The sequence below is a fragment of the Acipenser ruthenus genome, chromosome 14, assembly GCF_902713425.1.
Source record: "Acipenser ruthenus chromosome 14, fAciRut3.2 maternal haplotype, whole genome shotgun sequence".
NCBI lineage: Eukaryota > Metazoa > Chordata > Actinopteri > Acipenseriformes > Acipenseridae > Acipenser > Acipenser ruthenus.
Genome location: NC_081202.1, coordinates 24,289,617 through 24,312,486, shown reverse-complemented (window position 1 = coordinate 24,312,486; position 22,870 = coordinate 24,289,617). Strand labels below are relative to the sequence as shown.

The window sequence follows — 22,870 nt, the reverse complement described above, 5'->3', positions numbered from 1 at the left end:
TTGCAGCTTTACCTTAATGGACCAGGGCAGCACTGGAGCGGCGCGAAATAAATAGCATTGAATCTTATTTTTTGCGGGTTGACGCGCGTCAACTAGGGCATTGAACAATCAGAGAACCCAGAGCTTTATGACAAAGGGCATCACAATTATAAAAAACACAATTATAAAAACACAGAAGGAACTGGATAAGCCTGTTGTGTATGATTTATTGCTATATATGAAATACCGTCAAAGAAGACACTCTTAATGTCCACATCATGCTGACGAATATGTACAAGGCTTGATCATAGTTGTAAATCGCAATTTTTAAAAGTTGTATAGATCTGGCAGTTTTCAAACCTGTCGCGTCTGGTGTGTGGAGACCTTAAGTGGAGGTAAACCGTGATAAGTTGAGTACTGTTCAGAAATAAAAACCTAACATTTTACACATACTGTTGAATGGATTAAATGTTTTACAAAGTAACGTTTTAAGTACAAGTAACAATATTTACAGAGCGTCTGTCTCGGCACGATCGTTATGAATAACCCGTTTTTTTTAACGGAGGGGGTTACAGTCAGTAGATTAGTGAAGCGGTGAGCAAAATAAAGAAATTATTTTAAATTGTACAGGTTCAATACAGTGTTTCTAAACTTCCAATAAATTTCTGTAACTTGTTCCTTTAAAACAATAAAGAGAATACTTATGTGCAGCTCCGACCTAGAGTTTCAACATTTTCAACCCAGTCGGTACTCCCCACAAATCAGTGTTAATAAACATTTGACGTCACTTCCCTTTTTTAATGCTTCGTTTGGCTGGACTGAAGGGAGAGGGTGAGCAGGAATTGTTGCGCCACGTATGCAGCATTAGGATTCACAGAATGAGAAAGAATCATAGTTTAGTACAGTATTACTAAATATAGGTGTACAAATGATCAGCACATTTAGATTACCCCACTAACGACATTGCATTGGGTGTAAGTCTTCGATAGTTAAAACAAAAATAATTGCCAAGGTGGTTGTGGTTGTAAGGGAAGTTACGGTTCACTCAAAATCAAACCAGGTAGTCAACAAGTTTGCAAAACAGTGGTAAGTTGGCTTTGAAATTAAAACGAAACAATTTATTATTACATGTATGTCTTCATATATGTTTGAAACCTTTTGTCATGGCTTTTACGATAATATCGTCTTGCACTTGTCAAGTTGTGTAATGTGTTGTTGTTATACTACATATGGAATGCATAGAACTGGTTGTAATGTATTTATTTCCGTTTTTGTGAAAGTAACGCGCAGTAACCGTAGCTTTTTAAATATACTGCCAAGGGCGATATCTTTTATTTTGTGCTATTTGCAGGCGATGTAGTCCCCAAAAAAACTATGTTCCACTAATTCATTATTTTACCAAACGTGTAGACTGTTTTAAGTTCAATTTAATTTTACACTTTTAAAATTGTTCAACCTTTTTAAAGTAAATTGCCCATCTGATGAATAGGCTAACATTTTTATTTTTTTATATATACCACAGTAAATCAAACAGATGTGATGATAAACTGGGCCTAAAATGTTTCCGTTATTACATAGTTAAAGCGTTCTCTGTTTGTCGAGTTTGATGTGACAAGGTTGTGGGTTATTTTGAACGCGTGGATTTGCGATATAGTAAACTTGTGTATAAAGTCACGTCAGCATCCTCCGATTAGTCAGATCCTAGTAAGTCCTGCCACGTCAATCCAGTTTGTTTCTAAGTTATATAGCTGTTTGTACACGGGCCTAATTAATACAAAGTTCAACGACAATAGTTTAGATAAGAGTGGGTATTTTCAACATGGACTAATAACATCAATATTGTTTTCAGACCATTCAAAAACTAGTGTCCCCTGCAATAATGTTTAATTTTGAACTGAACTATGATTTTTAGGTAATAGGTTAGAACTATTCCACAGTTTACCCCTCTGTCCCATGTCCTCCATCAGAAACCACACTGTTGACTTTTTAGTTTGTTTACATTCCCAAAGGAGTTTCATTCCACTACATTCTATGCTCCTGCTGGTCTGCAAGCTGCACTAACTCAGGATAAGGAAAAAGTATTTTTCACATATGCCTTACAACATATGCTTTTTTGTTTAGTTTTGTTTTCATTGTGTGAAAAGCAACTGCTTTTCTTTCATTGCTTTACAGTCTTTTGCGATTGTGGGTCTCCATAGATAATGAACTCCACACTTGCACTGCTGAAGACTTGCCTGAAGAAATGTTTTTTCCCCCTTTTTTGCATTTTATCCATGTTTGTCGCCTAGTGCTTGAGACTGAGTTCGCTCTTGTGTCCAGAAAGTGAAATAATGTGCCTGTCTTCAACTCCATCACTTAAACCTGGCAACAAGTGGCACGCACACAGTGGTTGGTGTATATTGTAGAGAGAGCAGCTTCTACTGAGATTTTTTTTCATCAAACTGGCAATGAAACATTCACCGAGGGGATTCTTCTTGTACAAGATCTGATTTTTAATTTTTTTTGGTGGAATTTGAAAAAAGCCTTGTCTGTACAGTTTAAAGCTTGGAAATGTACAGTTAAAGCTTTTTACAGGACACTTTTCGAAATCTGGCTGTGAGTACATTCGTATATCAGAGATATTGGGACTGTCTTTAGGACCACGTTGGTGATTTTTGGTGTGTAATGCTGATGTTTGAGTGACATTCACAGCTAGTGCTATCGGTAAGTAATATGTCCTAATTACATATCCACATTAAAACAAAGGTCGAAGTTAATAACAGGATTTTCCATTTTGCTATGTTTTTATTTAGTGTTTTATTTTTAAAATACAGATCATGCATGGGATAACATTTACACACAAGATAAGAGGTATAGGAATGTTTGGAAATGCTGCTCCTTTAATTTTTATGTGACTTATAATATAGATGCTAAGGTCAGATGCTTCTAGTAGTGACATTTGGAGGAATAAGAAGCAGGTTGTTGATGGTTCCATTAAAATGCAGTTTTATAACTGCTTTATAAAAGCTTTGAAAAGCAGACAAATGTAAACAATGGCCAAAAAACACAGATGGGTCAGTATTCATTTACCATAATTTGTTTTTGGCAATGCTGACTGTCTATATAGCCACTAGAATTACCTGGAAAGTGTCTTCTGTATCTGGGTTTGGATCTTGGTCCAGGAAAAAGGAATGCAATGATAACTGGGTCTTGAACTAAGACAAGATGGCTGCATTTTTAAACCAACAGTGTTTTTTTTAAACTTACTTCTTTCGATTGGCTTTCTGTAAATGATTTGTTGTTCTTACTGTTTGTCTATTGAAATGCCTGTTTTTATGCTGCTTTCTGAAGTGCTTTGTGATTTTTAAATGAAAAACGCTATATAAATAAAATGTATTATTATTATTATTATTATTATTATTATTATAATAGACATCAATGCTTTAAGGCTGTAGCCTAGTCCAAAGAGACCCCTCTTGATTTTTGTACACTTTGGTTTTATATTTTTTTTATTTTGAATAGTATGCAGTGCACTGCTTTGGAACTACCCAAAAAGCTTGAAATGAGAACAATTTTTAGTTTTAGTTTTAATTAGGATATGCACACACATATCATCCCTATAAGCAGATTAACCTGTTTTGACATTATTCAGGGATGTATGTTATGAAATTCCTGGGAGTGTACTTTTGACTTCTCTTTAACATTGAGATTCAGTCTGTTTCTGTTTTAATACATTCTTTTGAAGTACTGTACCCACTCTGATCAAAACAATGTAATACGTATCCACAATGGCTACGTTACCAAAGAAAATAGGTGTATTCCTGAAAAAACAAAATCCCTTGATCCTTTTTTTATTTTGGTAAGGGTTTACAACGAACATGTACGTGCCATGCCAAAGGGTGTCATTTTATAGTAATTAAGGCTGTATGCAAATATTTCATATACAGTAGTATGCATAATAAGGAAGTACCAAGAATAAACACACATTGCATTAAAAAGGCTGTTTGTAAGGTTTTAGAATGATATTCCAGAAGAAACATTCAAATTTTACCGAATCAGGGCCATCCAGGTTTACAGCAGATGTAACTGGACTGTTCTACTGGTCATCTCTGGTCATTTTATTTAATTTTTTTTTAAATTTATATATATATATGCTAGCTACAAGGATGGTTAAATGTTTGTATTAAGATTCCCTCTTAATGTAGCACAAACAAGACTCCTTAATGTGCTTTGCTAAAGTTGTCAGCATGTTACTACTAATTTAAATTTGTATTTATTATTTTTTAACTTCGTAAGTTAACCACCCAGCTGCCCATTTATTTTGGCAATTTTCATGTTAATGTGTTTCCTTTTTTTTTTGCAGATTTTTCTATTTGGACCGTTTTCAAAACAATTTGCTATATTTTTTTAAATACACACTTTTTTATTGTGAAAATAATAAACGGAAATACAGTTTCAATATAACTTAAATATCAAAATAACAACGTGTTCACAATTGTAGCATTATAATATAGATCACAACATAAGTATAAATGACATAATGTTTTTACAATGGCAGCATTATAATAACATTATAATACTTCTGCAGGCATATCACTTTTTAGAAATTATTTTTTGTGGGATAGATTTCAAAGCAAACGCACGTCAAACCCTCATCAATGCTAACATCCTTATCTAGCACGTGTCGCAATTTTTCAGTCACGATATACACAGAATCTTCCCCAGTTTCAGGCATGGGTGTATAGCACTGTTATATGACTTATCTGTGAAGTGTAGGTACAATAAATAAATAGGTTGTTTTGACCAGTACCAAACCTGACAAGGCTTCCTTACAACCTGTAACACCAACATATAAATGAAGACATTTCCTCTTTTATTCTCTGTAGATACACAGGCATCTTTTTCACTCTCAGCTGTGTATATACAGATGACCTGGTCTGTCAAACACATTTTTTAGGGACTGTTGCCATCTGCCAGTCAAAAAAAAAAAAAAAAAACCTCATACACTTTTACAATACAGTTTTCTTATTTTTTCATTGAAGCATGTTAAAAAGACGTGTTAAACTTTGCAGATGCACATATAAGCACCTGCATGCTATTCTCACGGGAGTGACAAATTTGGACTCATGCGCTGCATGAAATTGTTCGAGCTCATGAAAAAAACCTGAATTGGACACAAGTCGCTCTGCAATTTGGTGTTTTCCGTTCTGGTGAGTTGCTTCACCATTCTGGTTAATAATTTTGTGCATGTCTTGAATATTGCTCCAGTACAGATATTCATAATTTATACTAGAGCTGCTGCTGTATTTAACGTGTGTAAGGGTGCTGTGTTAATTGTTTGACAGTTATTTTATTAACACTAGGTTGTCTGTTTTATTATTATAGTTTATTAACATACACTTGCCTATTGCTTTTCTGTTATATTTTCTGTTCATTTCATATGTTGATGCACATGCGTCATGACAAGTAATACATTGTATCTGGTGGTCAACTCCATCTTGGAACACTTCGGCTAAGAGAAAACTTTCACCTGCCTCCCGAGGGGTGTTCTCTTAGTCGGAGACTACTGTATATGTTTAGTTTTTTTGGTTACTCAGCATTGTGACTAACAGAATTGCGACACTTTAACCTGAACTGCATATACATTAATTAATTTACAATAAAAAGGCTACGACTAGTATACTTATAGGTGTGTTGTATTATTTTTCAACGGTGGAATTCAATGCCATGATCTTAAGAACAGTAATCTAAGGGTTTATTGCTTGAGCTAAATGGAGAGTTCATCTTGTTGCTGAGATTTCAGTGATTTATCAGCCACAGTCTGGAGGTATGTATATCAGCTTGTGTATTACATTTGTAATTTTGTTTGTATAACAAATGTACGGTATAAGCAGATTAACCTGTTTTGACATTATTCAGGGATGTATGTTTTGAAATTCAATCATGGGGAAGCAGTGATGTAGCTCTCTGCTCTGTCCCTGTCCCTTGTTGACATTTTAATCTATTTCTTTTTTTTTTATACAGATTGGTCCTTGCATATCGCGTTGCATCAAAACAGTGAACGCAGTTCTTAACACAAGATTTGCATGACAGTGTTCAAATCTGCTGTTACAATTGTCACAACAGGTTTTAGCTCTACCCAGACTCTATTTTCAACCACATTGAGGATTACTATGGTTAATTAGGTCATGTAGCCTCATGTTTCTATATTTATCTTGGTGATGAGATGCATTGGCTATGTTTACAACGACCTTTGGCACCTAGAATAGAGTGTGGAACAACTCGAGGGGGTAGACCAGTGCCAGTTTGGTATGATTAACATCGTTCCATGGGTCAAAACGCATCAAATTCAAGAGGCACATTTGAAGAATCGTCATCTTGCTGAGACAGAAATACACATCCTTGTCTCCTGTAATCCCATTGCAAATATTGAGAAAAGAAATGAATGTCGTACTATGTAAAAAAAAATAAAAATAAAATAACGCAAGGGCTAATGAAACTCGGTATAAAAATGACAAGCAGGGACAGGGCACAGAGCTACATCAGTGCTTCCCCATTAGTGTCAAACGTGCATTCTCAGGAATTTCAAAACATCCCTGAATGAACTGTTTTTTTTTTTTTTTTTTTTTTTTTCATCAATCGGTTTATACTGTACATTTTTGTTTAAACAAACAAATTACAAATGCAGTACACAAGTTGTACTATGTGAAATATACTTAATTGCCATAAACTTACACCTACTGGCGCAGCACTTCGTAGTTTGTTGTAAACCCTTGTTGAAATAAAGAAAATGACAGGGTCAAGGGTATTTTTTCAATATTTGATGAATAGTCAAATAATGCAGGGTGCTAAATTATTACCAATTTTGTTAACTATAGTGGTGCTTACCTAATTTCCTATTTGATTATCGTATGGGCATTTATTAACGATAATCGATGCATTGACATTTTATTTTTCAAAATAAAGAACAATATTTTTTTAACAGAAGAGCCAATAACGAAAAACACTGTTGTGCATAATAGATAAACAAAAAGGCACAACTTGCATTCAAATTAGAATACTTCAGATTATAAAAAAAGAAATACAAAGGACTTGAGAATTTAACAACTGAAAATAATATGCATGCGTCTGCATCAGATGCCCCTTTAACATTGTAATAATAAAAAAATACTTTTTTAACAGAAGTAATATCTATCTGAACTATGGTTGTTCGTTACTGTTAACATTTTATGTCCAAAGCAAAACATTTTAATTAATCTCTTTAATTACTTTATATATATAATTATTATACATGGTGATTAGAAAGTAAGTTTCACATCAGCGCACCATTGATGTGGTAAACTTTCTAATCACCCTGTAGATATGAACACAATTTAGATTTTATTAAGCATCATGTAATCAAAGAAACTACTAAATGAAATCACAAAAGTCTACCAGAAGCCATTAGTAGTACACCATTACAAAGCGTTATGTAATGTAATATGTTAATGTAACATTATTCAGGAGGTTTCATTTGACTTTATGAAACAAACTTAGTTCATTCTATAGGGTGATGTCAAACTTTGGCCAGAGCTGTAAATTCGAGCCAGCTAATCCTTGGGACCGTTTTTGTTCAATTTTAATAGCATGTATTCTACTATGTTTAACATAAACTAAACTCAGAAATCTCATTCCCACGTGCAACATTTAAAATTGGAATCGCTGTGTTGCATGTATGGATAAAGCTACCAACTTACAAAACCTAAATATGCAAATACTGTACAGGTTTGTTTTATTATTTATTTATTTATTTATTTATCTATTTATTTATTTATTTATTTATTTATTGCATTTATATAGCGCTTTTTATACAAAGTATCGCAAAGCACTATACAGTACATAGCAGGAAAAAAGAACAAACTGCAATAGATTTGTCACACATACAACTGCCATTGTCAGACCATTTAAATAACAGTATACACAAAATACAAAATCAGCAGTTGTAAAATTGCATTAAAACCCACCAAGAAAGCCATTTTATAAAAGTGTGTTTTTAATGTTGACTTGAAAACTGTAATGGTCACAGCTTCCCTGACAAACGAAGGCAGAGCATTCCATAATTTAGGAGCTCTACAAGAAAAAGCCCTCCCTCCCGTCTTGCTTTTGTTGACCCTAAGAATAACCAGCAGCCCTGCATCCTGTGATCTTGGAGTGCAGTTTGGAAGATACGGGGTCATTAACTCCTGCAAATAACTAGGTGCTAATCCATTCAGGGCTTTGTAAGTTAACAGCAAAATCTTAAAATTAATTCTATACTGCACAGGGAGCCAGTGTAACATGTAAAACAGGGGTAATATGTTCACTTTTCCTGGTTTTAGTCAGAATTCTGAGCACTGATATAAAATACATAATGAAAATACAAATATTTAAGATGCATTTTACAAGTTTTGCACATTTCTTTGCAGATTGAGCAGCCTTTCTCTTTTTTTTTTCTTTTTTCTTTTCTCGACTCTTCTGAGATGGCGCATTTACACTCGGTAGAAAAACCCATGTGCTTGAAAGGGTCTTGTTCGTTGTTGTGTTGTATTTCCCCCCCCCCCCCCGCTGCTGCGACAAACACACATCACGTAATCGTGTTATTTGGATTTAACGCGGGTGTCTAGTTGCTGTAGCTGAAAGGGCACTGCAGCCATAATGGCCGTGAATAGACATGCATATTGAGGGGCATTGCAGCAATTGACAAGGGCACTTTGCGTTCATTTCAAGCCCTGGTAATGTATACTGTAGGCTACAGGTGAGGTGGGGGAATATGCAGTACATAGGAATTTATCAAAATATTTTAAAGCAAGATTTTCAGCTACATTTATTTATAACTACTCATTTTTCATCCATTTTGTTCTTTTGTTAATAATATAAGTAACATACCAAAGAATAATTGTTTGTTTTTTTAGGAGAAGATGAGTCAAACAGATAAAGATCAAAAAGAAGTCCCTTCATATCTTGGCGAGGAACCATCTGAAGGTAATGATCACATTAAAAAAGGACTGTCAGTAGAATATTAACTGAAGATTTCAGTTCCACAGTATGTTTCTGTACAATTTAACATTATACTTTATGAGCTTACACCTTTCACAGTTTCAAATCTGATTGCAACAAAATTCTAAACTCTTAAGTTGGCACACAGAAGAGCTAACTCTTTCATATTTTGATGGGGGGGGGGGGGGGGAGACAATTTGATTGACTTGACCTTTCCAGGTGTGCTTTTGCATCTGTTGATGTTAAAATAATTGTTTCAAATGGGGAAATGCAACAGTAACAGGCCCAACACAACAAATATGGCTGTGCGGTATATGTTGTGCTTTCTTATTATGACGGTCATGTGACACATCTGTTTTTATTTAGATTTTTTTTTTTTTTTTAAGTCTTGCATGACCAGTGGGTGATTGCATTACACCCACTGGTAGTCTGTTTAAATGTTATACATGTAGCTCAGTGCTGCTTTAAATTTGAGATTGCTTTGATATCCGATACAATGGGGAGGGATCAATTGCAAATCAGGAATTCTGACCTTATTGAATTTACATAAATACACTATCTGCAATCAATAGTAAATTGGTTTTATGATTGCTGCAACTTTAAATCTGATCTACATTGGATTTGTTTCAGAGAAAACAGGAGGGCTGACCTGATGTATATCAACACTAATTTGTCACCCACAATGTAATTTTAGGAATAAGTATGGACAATCAATGCAGAGTGGTTCACTTGCTGTATGTAGCAGCGCAGTAAATGCATTAGATTTTTATAGCGAAATGGCAGGCAGGTGGATTGAGATGAATTCCAGAGGATTTACATTACAGATAACAAAAAAGAATATTGGTTCAGAAAATAATCCTTTTGAGAGGACTAATGAAACCAATCTGATAACAAAAACAAACAAACTGCCTGTGTAATCCGATTTAAGTCCAATTAATCTTTTTCATTGGCGTGACAGTTTTGGACCAGGGCAAATTATATAATTCTGTATCTGAGCCTTGATATTGCATTTCACATTTACCCATGCGCTTAACCTTGTGTCACTCGCAAGCTATTTTATATGATAAACAGGTTTTTAGAATTTGAGTGAGGGTTGTGAGTAGCAGTTTAGCAATCAGCAATTAACACAGCATGTGGGCTGAAGATAAAATGTCCTGTAAGAATTAGCTTTGTTGCACAATCCTTAGTTGCCTGTAGTTGGTGACCTGGAACAACATTTTTTGTGGGGCCATATGCATTTAAATTGTAGGACTGACTTTGCGTCATAAGCTGCACGTGAGAAGCAGAGTCCTCTAATTCTTATGAGTGACTGATCTACAAACCAGACTCCTCATCAACAACTTTTTGTTATGAAAACAGCCATTGAAAATGACATCTTCACAGACACTCAACCAGTCTTCATTTGTTTTCCTGCAGCACTGATGAATTGACTTATCGGGATGCAACTTCTGTTCTTCTTCTAGGTAGTTGGAACAGGAATCAATTATACTGTTGCTGATTTAGAGAGAAAATGTGAATTAATGGTAGTTTTAAAACATGATCTAACAATCATGATTCAGGATAATTTTGTTTAGCTGTAACTGAATTTTGTTAAGAACATAAAGCTTACAAAGGAGAGGAGGCCATTTGGCCCATCTTGCTTGCTTGTTTGGTTGTTTGTAGGTTATTGATCCCAGAATCTCGTCAAGCAGCTTCTTGAAGGATCCCAGGGTGTCGGCTTCAACAACATAACTGGGAACTTGGTTCCAGACTCCCACAATTGTGTGTGTAAAAAAAAAAAAAAAAAAAAGTGCCTTGTCAAATTGAGTTTGATTGCTTCCAAGTACCATTTTAAGTGTTTTTTTTTTAAGTTTATCATTGATTGCATATAAATATAGATATGAACAACTAAAACTTCATATACAAGATTTAAATGTATATAACTTTCAATGTGTTTCTTGTTTAGAAGCCATATTTCCTTTCACCACCAGGTGGCTCTGTTAAATAACTTAACCTAAACACACTTTTCCAGGATGGACAGATCTCTTAAGTTCTGCAGAATTTAAGACGTTTTAAAGATCTAAATCACATGCGTCAAGCTTCCCAAAGTTCCCAAACTTTTTTTTTTTTTTCCTTAAAGCCAACCCTTTGATTTCTGTTTGTCACAGTGGCCCATAATGTTACATGTTCATTTAAAAAGTATCTGTCAACATTATGTAATGTATTTCCCTTAGATTCACTTTAGATATAATAGCGTACGTAATTTAATTTATAGCCTTGTTAAAACAAAGTTGATGAAGCCCACCTCTTGGGAGCCACTGTTTTAAAGCATTCTAGAATCGTTCATCCTGTTTGTGATCCAAACTTCTTGTGTCTGCTTCATTCTGAGATGCCAGTCTAATGAACATAAAAGGTGGAACTACCACATCTATGGTAAGAGTAGATTTAGAGTCTTCCTTTTTTTGTCCTCCCACACACACATGTTATATATGTACATACATACAAAAGAAAATAGGGTAGAACTGATTCAGCATCACGCTAGAGGCTATTAGATCAATAGACTTGATTCAGGTTTCTTTTTAAGTAGAGTCTGCACAGTGCACCTATGTTAGTGAAAATCCCTTAGTTCAAAAGTGAAGAGGTTTTTAATGTAATTTGGACATGAAACCAACAAAAACCTCATGAGATGACTACATATAGTCAATACATTACCTTTTACATTTAGAACTCTGTCAAATGATGGGCATTTGCTTTCTATGCAACTCTCTGCTAAGGGTTCCTCATTTCTGAAAACCAGTCCCTCGTGGAGACCAGGGAGCAAACATGTTTCTATGATTTATTATTTTTTTGTCTTCTGATTAATAGGGAAAATATTGAGATACCCAGCTGGGATAAATGTAAGCTAATGTAAGAAGCTTTCATATAAATGTCATGAATATTATCTAGTTTCATTTTCATAGTTTTCACCTTTTAATATTCTCTCCGCATGTTCAGACACTGAGTGGAGAGATTTGTGTGTGGGTTGTCTGCAGCATTAAGAGGTTTGACAGCTAAGAGTAAAAGGCTGTTACTAAACATTTCTAACTGTATTCCTTTTTAACATGCCTCCTTCAAAGCTTCTGATTTGCATTTCTGCCAATTAGGGACATGTCAAACAAAACATTGACCAAGACATTTGTCTAATTTCATTTCGACATTACTGCTGCAATGAATGCTGGTCTTCTCTGAAAGAGTATTGATGTTTTCAAGCTATTTACAAGGCAAACAAATGTGTTTTAATTAGATTTATTAATGCAACCCTTGGGGCAGGTTAGGCCTTTGTAATTTGCCTTTTGAAAATGTTATTGACAGCACCATTTACTTTGGGTATTTGAACTGATTCCTGGATCTCTTTTGAATTTCTTTTTTCAGATTCTAATAAAGGTCACCCACAACCTCAGCCAGGAATGTTTTCCCGTGTGACGGGGGGGATCTTCAGTGTGACAAAGGGAGCCGTTGGGGCCACAATAGGAGGTGTTGCTTGGATTGGGGGCAAGAGCTTTGAGGTGACCAAGACAGCCGTGACATCAGTGACATCAGTGCCGGCCATGGGAGTCGGGCTTGTGAAAGGGGGCGTCTCTGCAGTTGCTGGTGGGGTGTCAGCAGTGGGCTCTGCTGTGGCTAGTAAAGTACATTTAACTAGCAAGAAGAAAGACAAGTCTGACTAAAGGAGGAACAGCATGAAACTGATGCAACAACATTTTTCAGGGCCTTTGGGGAGGCCAGATTTTTTTTTTTTCCCCCAACAGAACAGGTGTGGCAAAAACTGTCAAAAGAAATTGGAGTGGTGGGGAGAGGGGAGGCAGGGGGGGAGCCATATGTTCCAGGACACTTTAAACATACAGAATGGCTGTGCTAAGATAAACCAGCCATTTGGCTCACAGGAGGCAGAGTGACTAATTTCCAGTTAGTGCTTTTCTGTTAAGGGCAGACTCAAAACATGTGTGTGTTTATGATAAAATGATACTGTTGCAGTTGTTGGGTCGTTTAAAGAAACAGTAAAACATTTGTAGGGTCATCTGTGTATTTGCTTAACACGTGCCAGACTTTTTGCTGTCCAGAAAAAAATGAAAAAGAAAGAAAAAAGATAGCATAGTGTTAATGTAAATGTACATACGTTCATATATCTATGCAAAGCATTTCATAGTTTTCATGCAACTAGAAGCATTTGCGTAACTCTGCTTGAAAATCATCATGCTCATTCATAGTCAGCGTGTGTTTTGAAGGAACGGTGTGCTATAAAAATCTGTAACTGCCTTTTGTTCCCGCACCATGAAGCTGAAAACTAAATTTCAGATCAATTCAATAAGTTATTGGGAAGTCATAAGCCACAGGCTTTCATTGCAACATATTTAGTGTAATAAATCAAAATGGCCTGGTAGTCAGAGCTAAAGGACTGGGAGTTTGTTTTTATTCACGGCCTTACTCTGTGATCTTAAGTCACATCATAACTTTTAAATAAGTACAATATTAATGACATTGAAGAAATGCCACCCTCCCCACTTTGAAGATACAGCACAAATGTGTTAGTTCTAACCATATAAAGAAAAATGTCAAATGTACCCACTTCAGTGACAAGTTCAGTAGCTGTCAAACTTTAGGCAATATCAATGTAAGTGTTTTGTTGCTTGTATTGGTATTCTGTTCCATAGGGTCTAGTATGTATATGTGTGTGTGTGTGTGTATGTATGTATGTATGTATTTGGGTTTGCTCTTATACTTTATTTTATTTTTCCTTATGTTTTGAATTTCAGTATGAATTAATTGCATGCATTCCTTTTTCTAAAGCCTTTTTTTCCCCAGTATGTTTTATGGCATTGGTATACGTTTTGAGATGCTGAAGAAGTGCAAGACATTGGCTAATGTAGTATGATAGGGAACCACATATGTTAATCTTCAAGTACCTCCTGTTTCTCTGACCAAGAACCTTGAAATGCAAGATTTAGTCGACATTAATTGGGGCAAATAGTGACATTTTATGATTGAGCAATAAAGCATTTTGTCAGTTAACATGCCAGTTATAAAGACAAAATCAATGTGAATAATGGCCATTTTTTATTTGTGTCTGTGTATACGATGCAATCCCTTTTATATGTCTCTTAGTGTTTTAATGGAAAAATTGGTTGTTTTTCTGGAAGGAGAATCTGGCCCTAATCAACACGTCATCTCTAAGCACCATAAAAACTCTGTGTGGCTTTCATTCATGTTGCTTTTTTTGTTTGGCCTCTCAGTCACACACGGGGGAGGGGGGGCAAATGGGGAGACGGACATCTTTAGAGCCTGGAGGAAGGACTACCCTCAGCCATGGATTCCCTAAGGTTTCCTCCTACCAGTGAGTAGGGTTTTTTTCCTTACCCGAGTGCTAAGCAGTTTGTATTTAGTTTCTGCAGGGTGCGTGGCAGGCTGGAGATGCTGGGCTCTGTGCATTCATGCTCTTGGGGGCAGGCCGTGTTTCAGCTGCTTGGTTTTCATTCATCATTTTCCTATCTTTTGGTGGAGGTAGGTGGCATTGCACCACTGGGCCAGTTGTATGAACCGTTTATCATATTAATTTTATCCAGTCATGGTTTTGTGGCTTTGTCTTTTGAGGGGAGGTGGCCTTACGAGCCACTTCCTATCTGCGGCACTAGACTATGCGATATCGTTCGTGTATTCACTAGTCGGCCAGCATTGCAGGTAGCTGTTGAGCACCCAGGGAAAAAGGTCTCTAGCCAAATTCATCATCCATTATTAATTTGTCAGTCAATTGCAATTTAAATCATCCACATTCTGAATTCTCTGTCCTGAAAACCATAATGTTAAACTTGAGAGATCTCATGAATCCTACTGTTTGAAATAAGATTCAAGTATGGTATAGAAAGGAATGTGAAATCTTTGCACAAATTCTTGTATTTCTTCCTTTGAAACTACTATTTTTGTTACAACCGAACATATTAAGACGAAACGGGCAGAGACCAAATTGTTTCACTTCTTTGCAAACTACTCCATGATTTTTGAATCTGGCAATGGTCTATTTGAATTGGAACTGAAGATCTTATGTACCAGAAATAGTTTAATAAACTGTGAATGTTGGAACCAATCCTTTGTTCTCATTGTTGTATTTTATGGTAATGTCTGTTCAATTTTAAAACTAAAATCTTACGGTACAGTATCATACCACTTCCAGAATCTTCCAGGAACAACTTTATTAAAACACAGTTTAATATCAACTCTCAGGTTTAAATTGGATTCAGAGGCAGGAAAAACCAGTATCCCTTTCCTTAATTTCAGCCTTGTCTTGTAGCACTGAGAATTGTACAGCACGGTCACTTCAGTTACTAAACAGTAACCATTATACGTGAACAATGTAAAGAGGTGGTTTGTGAGTTAGTCTGCAAAGTCCAAAGCTTGAGAGACTTAATATGCAGAATTACAATTGATAGTGAAGAAGCATTTGCCCTTTTTAATAAGTTATTCACTTGTCACAGCAACAAACGCAGCTGTTCATCACAGCAAGAGTTAAACTGCAGTGATTTGATTTTTTTTTAAATCCCCCCCCCCCCGGATTAATTTAGGCTGTTTCCATTAAATGATGTGAAATTGATATCCTATAGAAAACATTTGTATGTATTATGTAGTTTGTACAGTGTTTAAATAAATAGCACTCAAAGGTTCAAAGTTTGAAATAACTGTTAAGATAACAATAACCTGTAGCATCCAATTGAATAAATGCAATGGTTGCAAGTGGCATCCTTTAATTACTTCAACACATATGTCCTATTTATAAGAAATAACAATTGTATTATCTTCTTATATAACAGGCCGATATAAACTACTAAATGTAACTTTTGATTGATCACATAGTCATTCATTTAATTGAATACAAATGAATCTGGCTTTGTAGCTAAAAGAGAAGACCTGAGTAGACCAGTGTTGGAACCTGTTATGGTTATAATTTGGTGTTCTCAGATTAACTCTTGTCCATCAGTATTCCGAATCTGGCTGTCCCCCAAAAAAGAAATTGACCTGCTCTTTTTAACCTATTATAGATGTTCCCTCTGGGGCAATGTGGGGAAGCTCACATTACTAATGCTTGTGTTATTCTTACTCTGTCAATAAATACAGAGGTCTTGAGTCGTCCGTGCTGACAAAAAAACCCCAAAAAACTTAACACCAGAAATTGGTAAAAAAAAAATAAAGATAATTCTAAAGTTAATATGGATGCTCTTTTAATGAACGGAAAGTTAACAATTCAGTTATGATTATAATGATGTTAATTTGGGACCAATAAAATTCTAAATCCTTTGAAGCAGGTTCTGGAATTTTAATATCCAATGATTGAATGTCTGGATCCCAATCACTTAGTTGGATACTACAGTGGGGAGGCAGTCTCATCATTTACAGCTAAATAATTTACTGAAAAATATGTTATTTGTTAGCAGGCATGCAAAGCAAAAAGTTAGAAGAAATTCACTTGACAACAACTACACATCCAAGTCTGAGCAAAGCTCGGAGAACTAAGTCTGGCAGCAAATTATTGGTTGCTTAAATGATGTTAAATGATCATATACCTGTTAAAACAGGCTTTAAGGCATATCTTTTCTACACAATAGCCCAACCACCTGGAGACACAGGTTTTACATTTTGTTTTTGAATTCTATTGCATTGCTGTTCTCCTGATTCATTCCTGAATTCATCTTTTTAATAAATCAATGAATACCAAGTAAGTACACATTAAAGAACTGTGATAAGGTCTGTACCATTACAGAGCATCATATTGATTTCTTTGGCTGTCCTTGACATCAGCTTTCTTGTTATTTGCAGCTGCAGTGCAATCAATGGCCTGGACTTTCTGGAAATGCAGTTAACTGCTGGGATCCAGCTGTCTCGCAAAGCTCGCTGTCCTCATTTTCTAACTGCATGTGTCTGGGGGTATCACTCAGTACATATCGGCCTTATCAGTTGTCCAACTCAGACCCCTGATGGAATTTCCAGCACTGGTGGTAGTGCTAGTTTTCAGCTTCTCATGCTGCTTCAAGAGACAGCAATGCTGGTTCAGTCAATTTAAAATCTTTTTACTGGAACATTTGAATGAATTGTTCTCTACACCCCTAAATCAAAAATAGTATATTGCTGTTTCTGGAAGGGAACTGAAATATGTTACAACCGATCAGAATTCAACACATACTATTTATTCTTACCTGACACCTCCCCTTTCTCCACCTTGCAGCAGATGAAGCCTCGAGGGAGGGTTGCTCATCAGCAGTGCCCTTGGTGCATCTAAAGCTCAGACGAGTGAGACCAATGGGTCGACTTATGTTTTCTATCAGAAAATCAATAAAATCTTGTTATGTCTAGTTTTGTTTCCTGACTGAAATAAATCCAATTCCCGTAAACCTGTTTTGGGGTTTTGTAACACCATCAGCTGCTACAAATTGTACACAGTTTCTTACTAGTTATTCACTGTTTACATTAACAGTATTGATAGGTTTGTAACCTTTTCAAAGCAGGGATACAGCTTTCGTCACAATGTGGTACACGTACCAATACTTGACCCGTGTAATGTTAGAAAGTGGTACACTGTGAGATTCTGGAACAGCTGCAATCAATTGCGATATGATGTGTATGTGTTTTCCTGTTGTCAAACAGAGGTACATTTACCATTAATCATACATCATTTTTTTACAAACCCTTAATTATACATATTTTTTTTGCAAACTTAAACTGGGAACAGAATCTCTAAAAAATCTCTAAAAAGAAAAAACAATTCACGATGAACAAGACAAAAGGAGAAGTCCATTGCAAAGTTGCAGAAGTAAAAAAAAATGTACAAGACCCAATGTATTGCATATGATAAATATTCACATACTACAGTATTTTTTTAATGATGGAAAAAATATACAGCTAAATATACAGCATAACGTACCAGATTTGAATTTACGTGCTTTCTAAGCGAAAGCTGTTTATACATTTTTTAGGCATACGCGAGCAGGGCAGTGCGCTGCATACCACTTGTTATCCACAAACCTGAAAATAACACTACCCGGGTTGAAATAACTAATTTTGTTGTACCTTCTTTTCCAAAGGCTACAGTAACCATTTTGTCCTTTGGGTGATATGTATTTCCATACATATCTTCAAATGCACAGTTAAAAGCATTAGTTTTTTAAGTTGCCAATTATGTTTTGTATTTTTGCCCGTCCCCAGTTTGGTTATGGCCAATCGTTGTGTTTTACTGAACTGTAGAATCTCAGGACAGATTGTACCAATTTTAATATTATATTATGGTTTATTGTGAAGGCTGGTATTGCTTTGAGGCAAATACCCGGGAAATGCTATACCAATTCTAACATGACACTGACATGGTCAATTCGTATGGGAGTAAAAAGACACAGGACGCCAGAGTTTTAAATTTTACAGAAGGTCCTGATGTCCTGTAAAATAATCAGAGGGCCTCTGACAAAATTATCTGGAATAAAAATGGGGAAAGGAAAAAAGAACTAAAAAAAAGAATCAATTTTTTTCATTTGTCCTACTCTCTTTAAAGCAATGGTTTTCAACCTTTTCATCTCAAGTACCAATAACTATGTGCAATCTAAAGCCCGATTTGCACAGGTCTCACTTTCACCGATGTCTGTCAAAATACCAAAACCTCCTGTTTATGTGATGATTTTTAGTCCTGTGCGAATCTGTTGTAAAAACAACAGGAATCACAACTAGATATGTGTTTGACTGATTTTTAATTCTTTTGTGTTTAGGCGGGCAGCGAAGCAAACCGCTCACGGGTCAGAGCTTACGTTGGTTGGGACAGGGTTACAGTGTCGCAGGTGGCTAGGCTTGCTCTGAAATTACTACTAGGCACATTGAAGCAGCATCCCCTGAGCCCATGCTGTTCAGTACCATACTGGGCTGCCACATGTTAGTATTCTCAGTGCTATGCCTGTTGTTTTGTTGATTCCTGTCATTTAATACTCCTCTGGGCTGATGCCTGGCTGTTTACTGCCATACGAGAGTCCTGTTACCCACCTGTACTATAGCAACAATGCAACATGAGAATCATTTTAATGAATTTCAAATAACGGGAAACTTTACATGTGACATGAAAAAATAAAACTGTTAAATCTATATTTTCTAAATATTACATTTTACCTGTTTAATATCCTATTATAAGTGTTCATACATCTCTATTTACCATACTGACTATTCCAGAAGAAATTACTTCTATAAACATTCCTATGGGGCTAACCATCAATTTTAAGGAGTCTTTTTAGAAGGTTTTTTTTTTTTTTTTTTTTTTTTTTTTGCTAAAAATAGTTTGTAAGCAACGTAAATGGCAATATAAGCAGAAAAAAAAACTAATGAGAACCATACAGAACATACATGATAGGACACATACATTATATTAAACTGTTTCTAAACTAAATGTTATATAATATAAAACGTAATATAAATGATAAAATGACAAGACAATTCAGTTTAAGTTAATAACCTTTTTATAAAGTATGCAAACACAAATGATAGCAATTGGACAGCATAAGAAACCATTTTTTTACTGCATTTTTTACACTTAATGCAGGCATTTTGTTACAAATGTTGTTTTTTTCTGTACAGACTATGACTTCAGGTTATGTATACACCATCAATTGTTTTTAAATGGCTGGTTTCTTATCATATTATAAAGGCTGAAATCTCGATACCAGTTTCACAAAGGACATTGGAATTTGAATGGTCTCTGAACCTCTTCTTTGTTGCTTGACAGCAGTGGTATGCTTCTGGCTCCACCATGGAACATTATGGATCTCCAAGCATGTTTACTTCCACTGGCCGCCCACTTTACCTTTCGCCCCGCGGGACCCTTTGGTATTTTTTGCCTTCTGGTGGTCACTGACTCGATTTCTCAGAACATGAATATCATATTTTTGTTTCTTCAACTTTTCTTGTTCATCAAACTTCTCTATCTGCAGCTGGTACATCCACTGCCACAGCTCCTTAGCTTTCTCTATTAGTTTTTCTTTGCTCAGATGGTCGATATTGAGAGGTTTGCGTCGGTCGTTGAGGATCTTTTTTTTCTTTTCCCTCTCAGTTTGTTTCTTTCCGGTCCTCTTTTCCACTTTTTGCAGGTATCCCCCGAAGGACAGGTTGGAGAAAGCCTTCTTTTTCTTGGCATCTTCCTCAGCTTTCCTCTTTGCGTCCTCCTCCTCCTTCCTGACTCTCTCCTCCATCAATCTTGCCTGGCGTTCCTTTTCCCTCTCTGTATGGATACGTTGTTGTTCAGCTCTGTCCGATCGGCGGTTCTCGATTCTCATTTTCAGTGCTGTCAGTTCCTCCTCCTCTTTTTGGCGGCTTTCAAAGTGAAGCTCGATCAATGACTGCAGCTCATTCAGATCCTTCCCCATTCGCTTCCTCTGAAAGCCATCAAAGTCCACTTTTTCACCGTCAGGAAGCTTGGGTGGCGCAAGGTTAGTCAGAATCAGTTTTGGTTTGGGTTTTGAGTCCTCTTCAACTACTTTTACATGCTCCTCTTCTTCAGTTTCCTCCACAACCTCTTCCTCCTCCTCCTCTGCTACCTCTTCCTCCTCCTCTTCATCACAAATCTCTTCCCCCTCTTGCTCCTCGTACTCCGCCATCACCTCCTCTGTGTCAGACATACTCAGTACTATGTACCTTAAGAAGCAAAAGAGAAAAATGTAAAGGTTCCTCCAGTGTGTTGAGCTGACAGCAATGTGAAACCTTACTCCACACTTCAGAATTTAAAGGGGAGCCCTTGAAACATGTGACAATTGTCTAAAACTCAATTTGGTGGGGAGTTTAACAAAGACAAGTGTCTCTATTTTTAACCGAGGGGCCAGGCTCTCCATCCAGCCCCCCCACCCCTCTTGACTCTCACATAAAAGCCCATTCCTTTGTAAGGCCTGACAAGAGATTGCTATTTTGGAGTTGTATCTAAACAGATGCATGCACACTTGTGCAGTCTGTTCCTGACAAAACACAGGCATGTGTCCATGTGCCAGCTCACACCAGGCAAAGGAAAAAGCATTATCTGAGGAAGCTCAACATTGCTTTGTAGTTCTTTGTTTTCTTTGCAGTAATTAGACAGGCCGCATAGATCTAAATGAGAAGAAATGCTGCTTATTTTAACTTTAAATATAATTACATGGGAAAATTATTTATGATTTTATTTTCCATTAGGTACTAGTCCTCTTATGCTATTATTATGTTTTATTATGTAAAAACTATTCAATTAAACATTAGATTAAAGGCTGAACTTTTCTTACAAATCTCAGTAACCTGGGAAGTTAAATTACATACATTACATATTTGTATCCAGTTTATGAAATAATTCGGCATCATTTACAAAGCATATAGCATTGTCAAGCATGTTAACATTCAGCTTAAGGAAGTTTATCTATGATTTAATGTCAGATAATTGGACAGTATTAACTCTTTCAGTAACTTTACAGAAAGTTGACGCTTTGTTTTATAATGAAAAAGGAAATCAGCTTTGAATAAACACTTCAATATAGATTGGAGGCAGTCAAATTAAATAAGATGCCATTTTCTTTTAGCAATAATCAAGGGGTTCATATAAAAACTCTAAACAAACAGATAATGAGTTCGTAGCTGCAGACATATACTGAAGCTAGGGGGTAAACATGCCCTTGAGGTCCTTGAACTGAAAGCTCTGAGATAATTAGGAGAACTGGATTGAGCGTACACCTTTTGAGACATGGAAGGGAATGACCATAGCAGTTTAGAAAGGGTGAGGAACATACCCCAGAGTTAATGATAAGTTGATGATGTTGCTAAGAATGTGTCCTTCAGTGCCTAATTAGACCAACCAATGTTTTGCCAGCAACAGGTACATAAGGTATGTCATACTGTATGTCACATACGTTGTTTGTTAGGAGATAAAAGAGATGGAAAGCAACTGAGAGCCTAGTTGTTCACATCATTGGGAACAAGGTAACAGAGGTAATCAGATATGCCTTCAAGCCCACATTCTTTCACTGCAGCTGATCAGTTAGCAGTGATCTTGTTGACATTAACCAATTTCTCACATCTGGTATGGGATGTAAAGCCAAAAAAGAAACTATCAGTGGACAGCTGATGGTGGCAAACAGGTGTTAAAGATTTCCACTAAGTGATACAGGAATGACCATTCATCTTAGCTGGGTCCTGGTACCTGTCCTTTCCACTTTAAATATGGTGAAGCCAGATCTGGAGATGTTTCATAAGACCAGAATGTGTTCTTCAGTGTACTTTATACCATCTACATTTTCCTAATATTTAATTTATTACCTGTTTCATATCTTATATGTTTGTTCTGATATGTTTCCTTCACTATTGGGAAGCATATTGTCATTGTTGTGCCCGTAGGTGAAGCATTGTGCACGGAAGCCTGTGACTAGTTAGTAAGCACAGCAAATAATGGTCTAAGCAGAAAAGAAGACAATCATACAGATGACACACATAGCAAGATATTAAGTAAGAAATTAAATGAAAATGTAGATGATATATATATATATATATTGTAATAGATTCGCAACTCAATTGGTTCGTTGCCCCTTTAAAAATAGACCCAACACACTGGAATGGATTTTTTTAAAGTGCGGTTGCACAATTTTTTAATAAACACAAAACAAAACAAACACAAAATAAACACCTAGCTCTTTACGAGCACTAACTAAACAAACAGGAACCTAAACTAACTCAGGACAGCTAAGCTGTTTACCTGGAACACAAAACAAAATCTTCTCCACAAAACCAACCACACAGGTTTACACTGCCTTTCTTCACCTGACTGCTCGGAAGCAGAGCACCTATCCTGCTTCCTTCTCTCTCAGCAGCCCTGAGCAGAAAATCGGCCTCCCTTAAATACCCTGCACCTGGTCCTAATTTA

At 36.2% G+C, this 22,870-nt stretch overlaps 2 protein-coding genes across 4 annotated transcripts; one reads left to right on the top strand and one right to left on the bottom strand.

The window, feature by feature from the left end:
* Positions 1–759: 759 nt before the first annotated feature.
* Positions 760–15,070, top strand: LOC117420134 (transmembrane protein 263-like). Of its 3 annotated transcripts, XM_034033681.3 has the most exons (4): positions 760–1,065; positions 2,152–2,682; positions 8,889–8,958; positions 12,364–15,070. In XM_034033681.3, the coding sequence occupies exons 3-4, from the start codon at positions 8,895–8,897 to the stop codon at positions 12,657–12,659; spliced, it is 360 nt and encodes a 119-aa protein (XP_033889572.1). In that variant the 5' UTR covers positions 760–1,065; positions 2,152–2,682; positions 8,889–8,894; the 3' UTR covers positions 12,660–15,070. The 3 variants fall into 3 exon arrangements, with proteins under 3 accessions (XP_033889572.1, XP_033889570.1, XP_058842168.1); XM_034033679.3 differs by lacking the exon at positions 2,152–2,682 and having other exon boundaries at positions 763–1,065; XM_058986185.1 differs by lacking the exon at positions 2,152–2,682 and having other exon boundaries at positions 773–810.
* A 2,856-nt stretch (positions 15,071–17,926) lies between these two features.
* LOC117420015 (troponin T, cardiac muscle isoforms-like) lies at positions 17,927–20,772 on the bottom strand. Its single transcript, XM_058986184.1, has one exon. The coding sequence runs from the start codon at positions 20,616–20,618 to the stop codon at positions 19,782–19,784; it is 837 nt and encodes a 278-aa protein (XP_058842167.1). The 5' UTR covers positions 20,619–20,772; the 3' UTR covers positions 17,927–19,781.
* Between the last annotated feature and the right edge of the window lie 2,098 nt (positions 20,773–22,870).

What these genes read in the sequence shown, in the direction of transcription:
- LOC117420134 (XM_034033681.3), top strand. Translation starts at nt 8,895, where the DNA reads ATGAGTCAAACAGATAAAGATCAAAAAGAAGTCCCTTCATATCTTGGC. An exon ending in TGGCGAGGAACCATCTGAAG is followed by an intron (nt 8,959 to 12,363) that starts GTAATGATCACA and finishes TTCTTTTTTCAG; the next exon opens with ATTCTAATAAAGGTCACCCA.
- LOC117420015 (XM_058986184.1), bottom strand. Translation starts at nt 20,618, where the DNA reads ATGTCTGACACAGAGGAGGTGATGGCGGAGTACGAGGAGCAAGAGGGG.